The sequence below is a fragment of the Pistacia vera genome, unplaced genomic scaffold, assembly GCF_008641045.1.
Source record: "Pistacia vera cultivar Batoury unplaced genomic scaffold, PisVer_v2 Contig146, whole genome shotgun sequence".
NCBI classification, from domain to species: Eukaryota; Viridiplantae; Streptophyta; class Magnoliopsida; order Sapindales; family Anacardiaceae; genus Pistacia; species Pistacia vera.
In genome coordinates, this window is record NW_022195532.1 from 641,963 (window position 1) to 650,962 (window position 9,000).

The 9,000-nt window shown below is 34.7% G+C and overlaps 1 protein-coding gene across 1 annotated transcript; it reads right to left on the reverse strand.

Moving 5' to 3' along the window:
* Positions 1–109: 109 nt before the first annotated feature.
* LOC116123883 (pentatricopeptide repeat-containing protein At1g64583, mitochondrial-like) lies at positions 110–6,826 on the reverse strand. The gene is made up of 3 exons (XM_031409624.1): positions 6,289–6,826; positions 889–1,015; positions 110–260 (listed from the first exon to the last, which is right to left on the reverse strand). Exons 1-3 carry the CDS (start codon positions 6,824–6,826, stop codon positions 110–112), a joined length of 816 nt encoding a protein of 271 aa, XP_031265484.1.
* Between the last annotated feature and the right edge of the window lie 2,174 nt (positions 6,827–9,000).

Sequence of the window (9,000 nt, forward strand, 5' to 3'; positions counted from 1 at the left end):
GTACTGTCTTCGACAAAACTAAAATAACACACGCCACCGTTATCGTGTTCTAGTTATTTGACTCCCACAACACGCAGTTAATTCACCTCCATCACTCACTACCATGTTATCAAAGCCCAAACTTTTGTGCTTGCATATGTGCATATGAGAGATCCAAAACCACTTTATTCTCCCCAGCTCTTTCATCAGCTGAGCTTTGTTGGTGCCCATTCTGCAGCATTCTCTTTATTATATCCATCCCGAAAGCAGAATCCACTGAACTGTTAAGGAGTAATTTCTCATAACACAAAGGCAACACATGCATCAACAACAATTTATCTTGCTACCTCAATTCAACAGGAGAACGGATTATTTGGTTGATGGCAAAACGAGAAAGCAGTAAAACAGATTACTACATTTGCTTATACACTATATTCTTTCATTTGCCCTTTTCTTAAATAAATTACTACAATTTCAGCTACTTATTACTATGGTTGGGGAAAGGTTCCACATCTAATCAGAAGTTGTGAATTCAGATTTCTTAATCATATGCAACCAATCAACCGTGTTCAGAGTTCAGACTACTAGTTATATGCAAATAGAGAAAACAATTATAAGAAAAGAAGATAACAAATTAAACCAAGAAGATGCATTATATAAAGATGATCTAGATGACCATTTACAAAGTTTAAATATAAAAAATTGTCAAATATGCTTACATGCACTTGTAATAACAAACATGTCTTTCGTAGCTTCCTTCTTCACAAACCCATGGATGAAGATGGATATGTCCAACATCTGGCAGGCCTTTTTGAGGCAATTTGTGAAATATCTCCAAAGCATTTCATCATTTCATTTTTACACAACCCATCATGAGGCTGTCATTTAAATTTGTAGTTCTCCAAGTACAAAACAATTTTGGTACTTCCAGACACTGCCATTCTTGCATATCCCATTAACCAAATATTATATGTAACTGAATCAGGTGCGACATTATAAAGTTTCATCTCATCAAACAGTTTCCACGCATCCCCAACTATATTTGATAGAAAAAGACTGGTTAACAAAGTGTTATATGTAAACACTGTTTTTTAATTCAAACCTAAATGCACAGAACTCAAAAATAAATAAATAAATAAATAAATCAAGCAGAGAGGTAAACAAGTATTCACCTGGTTCACTAAGGAGACGTTGAGTTTCCTATTTGGATCAACAAAAAACAGGTTCAACACACAACACATAATCATCAACAACAAAATCTTAATTTCACTGTCCAATCGACAAAAAATATCTCAATCTCAATGAAACTCCCTATATTACACAATCCATCCAATTAATAAGAAAGAGAATCGAGGAAATTAGATCATCAAACTGAAAGAATAAGTAATCCTTTCTATACAGACTTCAATTGACGAAATTGAATCGGATTTTTAAACGAAAGCGATCTGAGAAATAGAGAAACCGGTCGACATAGGGAGAAAGAGAGCGTAACCTTGATGATTCGTCGGGGGAGATTAATGTTAGCCATTTGTGAGATCGAATAGATGCAGTTGTTGCAGAGAAAAAACGCTGATAGGTTTTTTTTCTTACGACTTCTTTTCTAATAAACAAGAGTAAGAGAATTTAATAAGCTGAAGAGAGTGCAACAAAGTTTGTTTGATGCAAGGCTCACATAAATTGACGAATAATACTACGTTTACTAAGCATTTGTACTAATCTTTGTCTTTCCTCGTACTAATCTTGTCCTCTTTAGAACAAATTTCTTAAAAAAAATTCAAATTTTTAATGTTAGTGATTAGATTAGTACAAATTAGTTAGTATACGTAGTATTACTCTAATTGACTATCCTGCCCTTCTTCAGAACAAATTTCCTAACAAAACATACCGGTGGGTGAGAAATTATCATTTTAAAACTTAATGGGTGGGAAAGTATTATTTCGCTAAACCTTGGGTGGGAAAATGTTGTTCTGCCCTTTAAATTTTGTTGAAAGTACCCAACATGCACACTTATAAATAGTTTTTATAGTCAAGTGCGGCAATATTTGCCGTGTCAGCTTCTCGTTGACTTTTGGACAGGAAATGAAGGAAACAACTTTAGACATTCACGATGACTAGATCTACGATTATGGAAAATGGGGTTACATCTGGCATAACATTTTTGTCCGTTATTTTCTGAAGCAGTTCAACAACTTTAGTTGCTTTATCATTTTGTAAGAAATCTTGCATAAGAGTATTATATGTAATCACATCTAAAGCACATATTTTTCCCATATCTAATAACAAATCATACGCCTTCTCTACTTTAATTATCATTATGATCGCAAACGGACACGAGACAAGAGGTCTATATTGTATATGATAATACTGTCATTTTGGCCTAGTCTAGCTTCTTTGGACGAGACTGCAATCCGTCCAAGAAATACAGTAGCATCGGGTTCCATTGGGGGTAATATTACTTGCACTCTAACTAGATGAGAAATATGAGTTGATTTTGTGTTGATATTTGCATCTGCTGAAGGTGTCTTCAAACTTTATGGAGGTCTTACACTAGTTGGACTGCATTCTCATGTCATATCTGGATGAATTTTGAGAATCTTCTTCTATTAAAATGAGCATCATTTTGTCAAACTTATTTTTCCATCTGATATGAAATCTAGTAAGAGTAATGCTATGCGTACTCACGGATCTTACTAACCATCTTACTTACATTCGTTAAAATTACATATGGTACCTATACTATGCTTTATATTTACAAAGATTAGTAAGATGATTAATAAGATCCGTGAGTACTTATAGTATTATTGATCTAGCAAAGTTAAAGATGTTTGTGTGGAGGGAAACACGTAAAGAACTTCATTTTCAATCATCAAAGTTGATTTGACTTGCAGAGGGGGGAGAGAGAGAGAGAGAGAGAGAGAGAGAGAGAGAGAGAGAGAGAGAGAGAGAGATTTGATTGCATAAATGCAATATAAAAGAGTAATTGGAAGATGTGTAGGAAGATTTGGTGGCATTTTGTGAAACCTTTTGATGATAATAACTTTGGGTGCGTTTGGTTTATTATTTTGGATATGATTTTAGGAATAATATTGGGTAGTTAGATATGGGAGTATTACGAGATAAACTTTAAAAATTTATGAAAAAGCCCTTTGGTTTGCTAATTTAATTAAAGACCCTAATATATAAAATGACAAAAACACCCCCACCACCTGCAGTGCCAGATTCCGGCCACCATCGCCGGAATCTGGCCAAAAAATTTCGTTACGTAATGCGTCGCTAAGGCCTTTTCCGACCAGATCCACCACGGATATGGCCGAAAAAGGCCAGATCTACTGCCAAATGTTGCCGTCGNTCGAAATCCAACCAAACAAACCTAAACGCACATAACTCAAAATAGGGAGAAAGAGAGCGTAACCATGATGATTCGTCGGAGGAGATTAATGTTGGCCATTGCTGAGATCTCGATTCAGTAGTTGTAGAGAAAAAACGCTAATAGGTTTTTTTTCTTACGACTTCTTTTCTAATAAATAGAGAGAGGTAGAGAATTTAATAAGCTGAAGAGAGTGCAACAAAGTCTTATGCAAGGCTTATATAAATTGACTATCTTGCCCTTCTTCAGAACAGATTTTCCTAATGAAACATTCCGGTGGGTGAGAAAGTATCATTTTAAAAATTAATGGGTGGGAAAGTGTTATTTTGCCAAACCTTGGGTGGGAAAATGTTGTTCTCCCCTTTAAATTTTGTTGAAAGTACCCAACATGCACACGTATAAATAGTTTTTATAATCAAGTGCGGCAATATTTACCAACTTACCGTGTCAGCTTCTCATTGACTTTTGGACAGGAAATGAAGGAAACAACTTCAGACATTCACGATGACTAGATCTACCATTATGGAAAATGGGGTTACATCTGGCATCACATTTTTGTCCATTATTTTCTGAAGCAGTTCAACCTCTTTAGTTGCCTTATCATTTCGTAAGAAATATTGCATAAGAGTATTATATGAATTACATCTGGAGCACCTATTTTTTCCCATATCTAATAACAAATCATACGTCTTCTCTACTTTAATTACCATTATGATTGCAAATGAACACGGGACAAGAGGTCTATATTGTATATGATAATACTGTCATTCTGGCCTAGCCTAGCTTCTTTGGATGAGACTGCAATCCGTCTAAGAAATATAGTAGCATCGGGTTCCATTGGGGGTAATTACTTGCACTCTCACTAGATGAGAAATATGAGTTGATTTTGTGTTGATATTTGCATCTGTTGAAGGTGTCTTCAAACTTTATAAAGGTCCTACACTAGTCGGACTACATTCTCGTGTCATATCTAGATGAATTTTTGGAATCTTATTCAATTAAAATGAGCATCATTTTGTTAAACTTATTTTTCCATCCGATATGAAATCTAGTAAAGTTGAAGATGTTTGTGTGGAGGGAAACAGAGACACGTGAAGAACTTCATTTTCAATCATCAAAGTTGATTTGACTTGCAAAGAGAGAGAGAGAGAGAGAGAGAGAGAGATTTAAGTGAGATTTGATTGCATATATGCAGTATAAAGGAGTAATTGGAAGATATGTAGGAAGATTTGGATGAATTTTGAGAATCTTCTTCTATTAAAATGAGCATCATTTTGTCAAACTTATTTTTCCATCTGATATGAAATCTAGTAAAGTTAAAGATGTTTGTGAGGAGGGAAACATGTGAAGAACTTCAGTTTCAATCATCAAAGTTGATTTGACTTGCAGAGGAGAGAAAGAGAGAGAGATTGAAGTGAGATTTGATTGCATATATGCAGTATAAAGGAGTAATTGGAAGATGTGTAGGAAGATTTGTGGCATTTGGTAAAACCTTATGATGATAATAACTTTAATTTGGTGATTCTTTCATCTTGGAAATCAAGAAAATTCTCACTCAATTAATCAATCGTAATGTTAGATTGATAGCCTAATCTCATAATCTCGACATATCAACTCGTAAATTGATAAACGAGACTCATAACAAACAGATAAGACCTATTTTCAAGCTGACTAGTTACAAACCACAAAAGGATTGTAAGAAAAAAATTATGAAATTGAGTTATGAACTTAACATTACTCTCTAATCAAAAGGCTAAATTACCGAGTAGTAATGGTCAAGCCAATTGAGCATCAGACGAAAATATAACCAACTGGACCAAATTATTCAAGAACTAAATCATGAAACAAATGAATACAACATGCATTGACGAAAGTTTTTTTCTCTCTTCGAGGGGGAAATTGAGCACGGGAGCAAATGGTAATGCTTTTGCATAATCTTTACAACTTAAATAGTTTACAACAGTGCTATGTTTGTTAAACTGCCAGCAGCAGGTGCACAAAGGGCAATGTGCAGAAAATAAACTTATAGTTGGGTGACCAATTTCATAAATTCACCCTCCTAATAAATACAAATCTCAAACTTAGAAGAAAACATTTCTCCACTGTGGAGTGAGGAATAAAGAAGAAAAAGAATCAAAACTCTGACCGATACAAGATGAGTCGTGTCAGTCCTGTAATAGGGGATTGTTCAAACAATTAATCTTGAGATGGCATATATATAGCAATTCAATTAGCAATACTTCCAATGGCATATATATATCTTCCCCTCCTTGCAAAGCCCACTTATCATTGTAGTAAATGTCACCACATCAGGCTGCAAAGCTCTTTGAATCATCAATTCTAACAATCCATTAGCTTCCTCCATCTTCCCCTCCTTGCAAAGCCCACTTATCATTGTATTATACGTCACCACATTAGGCTGCAAACCTCTTTGACTCATCAATTCTAACAATCCATTAGCTTCCTCCATCTTCCCCTCCTCGCAAAGCCCACTCATCATTGAATTATACGTCACAACATTAGGCTGCAAACCTCTTTGAATCATTAATTCCAAATGCCCATTAGTTTCCTTCATCTTCCCCTCCTTGCAAAGCCTACTTATCATTGTATTATACCTAGGCTGCAAACCCTTTGACTCATATTTTCTAACAATCCATTAGCTTCCTCCATCTTCCCCTCCTTGCAAAGCCCATTTATCATTGTATTATACGTCACCACATTAGGCTGCAAACCTCTTTGAATCATCAATTCTAACAATCCATTAGCTTCCTCCATCTTCCCCTCCTTGCAAAGCCCACTTATCATTGTATTATACGTCATCACATTAGGCTGCAAACCTCTTTGAATCATCAATTCTAACCATTCATTAGCTTCCTCGATCTTCCCCTCCATGCAAATCCCACTTATCATTGTATTATATGTCACCACATCAGGCTGCAAACCTCTTTGAATCATTAATTCCAAATACCCATTAGCTTCTTCCATCTTCCCCTCCTTGCAAAACCCACTTATCACTGTATTATACATTATCACATTAGGCTGCAAACCTTGATCCACCATCTCTTCGTGTATCCTAAGTGCAATACTGGTATCACCTGTTCTACACAACCCGTTAATCAAAGTCCCACATGTAATCACGTTAGGCCTAACCCCAAACACAGCCGTTTTCTTGAACAATTCCACAGCCTCCATACTCCTATTCTCCAAACACAAACCTTTAATCAAAGAATTCAAAGTCACAACACCAGGGCTAGAACCCCACCTCAAAATCCTCCCCAAAACAACAAAACCATCACAAACTCGACCCACATTGCAAAAGCAATGAATCAAAATAGTCAAAGTAATTAAATCTGGCAACAACCCCATTGAATCCACTCGCTTGTAAAGCAAATTAACATCTTCATAAAACTTTTTCTTAGCCAGTGCTCCAAACAACTGGTTGAATGATGAAATTGGTGGTTTGGGTTGCATATGAATCATGTATCCAAAGAAATATCGTGCTTCATCAAGAGTGACATTACCTTCTTTACAATCATTTTTCAGGAATTTCTCAAGTTGGGTTACTTTAGTACTAAATGTTGTGGAATAGTTGTAGTCACTTTACCTGGTTTAGTGAATAAAGAAGGAGAAGAAGAAAAACGACGAATCAAGCTTTTGAGCAACATTTCAGTTGCGTCGTTTGTGGATTGTCTAGGTTTCAAGCTAAACATTCATCTTAATTATAATTGAAGATGGGGCTTAATAGAAAGAGTAATGATTTAGTCACCGAAAGTAGTGCACCGAATTCATGCACTGAATGACGTGGCACAATCTTGACCGTCGATTAATATTAAGTTATAATTAATCGATAGTCAGGATTATGCCACATCGTTCTGTGCATTAATTCGGTACACTACTTTCGATGACTGTATTATTTTCCTAATAGAAAATAGGTGGGGGCCACTTAGCATCACTCTTTAATCTTTATCGGTTGGAAAATAGTCTTTGTACATCTAGCATTTCTCTTATCAGTTTATATATATGATTAATATTTTTTTATTAATATCATTTACACCTTAGAAGAAAATAGGTGAGGGAATGTTGTATTACTGAGAATGTTATATTAATTAAATGATAGATTACCTTAAGGGTGTGTTTGGTTCAGGGAATGTTGGATTACTGAGAATGTTATATTAATTAAATGATAGATTACCTTAAGGGTGAATTTGGTTCAGGGAATGTTGGATTACTGAGAATGGTGGATTACTAAAAAGTTAAATTATCTTAAAGATTACTAGGAATCCTTAGGAAAATGTGTTTGGTTAGTTGGAATAAATTAGTGGATATGTTATATTAATATGTTTGGTTGGGAGAAATAAATTTGTGAATACGTTATTTAAATTACTAAATTGCCCTCTTTTACAATATTAATATAATATTATTTTTATTATTAATTTTTGAATAATTTTTATAACCCCCAACATATCAAATTTAGCTAAAACAGCCCCGCTTATATAAAACTTTAATTTATAACAAAATCACCCCCACCACCCAAGCCATTGCTCGCCATCGCCATTCACCGCTAGAAGTCATCTGGAGTCACCGTGAGTAGCCAAGAGACACTAGGAGGCACTGATATGGTCGTTTCAGGACATATTGATGGTAAAAAATGCCATATCAGAGTAGATCTAGCCATTAATAGGTTGGAATAGATCTGCCCATTAACGGCCATATTTTATTTATGGCCAATAAAGGCCATGGATCTGGCCAGAATAGATCTAGCCATTTCCAGCCAAATCTACCCTAATATGGACATTTTCGGCCAGCAATATGGCTAGAAACGACCATATTGGAGCCTCCCAGTGACAATGGGCTACTCACGGTGATTTCCAACGACGGTCGACGATGGTTTGGCTGGCGACAAGTGGGTAGGGGTGATGGGTTGGGTGGGCTGCAATTAGTTTTGAATTCAAGGGTAATTTTTCCCAAAAAATTAATTAATTGGGGTTAAATAGTAAAAGTCAAATTCATGTAAATTGATTTAAAAATAAGGGTACTATTGTCCTAAAATTTTATTAATAAGGAATAGAATTATTGTTAGTGTATATTAGTGTATGCCCTAGAAACCATTCGTGTTGTCGGTTTCAGAGTATTTTGTCTTGTATCTATATATATCATAAATAATAGAAGAAAGAGTTCTTCAATTCATATATGTAAATTGCTTCCTTTATTCAGTCATGCATTTAAAATAAAGTATGTATATGAATTGTCCAGATGATTCATTTAATAGGTAAATGAATNTTTTATTTATTATGAGCATGAGATATTTTTTATATAATTAAAAATACTAAATAAATTAAAAATTTATGGAAAATAAAAATAATTAATTTTTTTTCCCTAAAAAAATTGGTCCGGGCTGGACCCAGAGCCACCCCTTAGCCCTGCCCCTCATATCTTATATATATATTTTTTCCCTTCATGACATATTTTATTTTACACTTGACTTATTTGTAGACTTTCTCTTGTTATGTATAGTTTTTTTTTTCCCCATTATTTAATCTTTTTTTTAACTTGAATGTCGATAATATTCCTCGAAACATACATGTTAGAATTTTAATTAATTAAAATTCATTGCCCTAAATTACTATTTGGTCTTTCACTTTTATATATATTAG

Coding starts and splice junctions, on each gene's coding strand:
- LOC116123883 (XM_031409624.1), bottom strand. CDS start 6,826: ATGATTCATATGCAACCCAAACCACCAATTTCATCATTCAACCAGTTG. Junction 1,016..6,288: donor GGAATTAATGATTCAAAGAG/GTTTGCAGCCTG, acceptor TATCAAATATAG/TTGGGGATGCGTGGAAACTG. Junction 261..888: donor GGAAGTACCAAAATTGTTTT/GTACTTGGAGAA, acceptor ACTCCTTAACAG/TTCAGTGGATTCTGCTTTCG.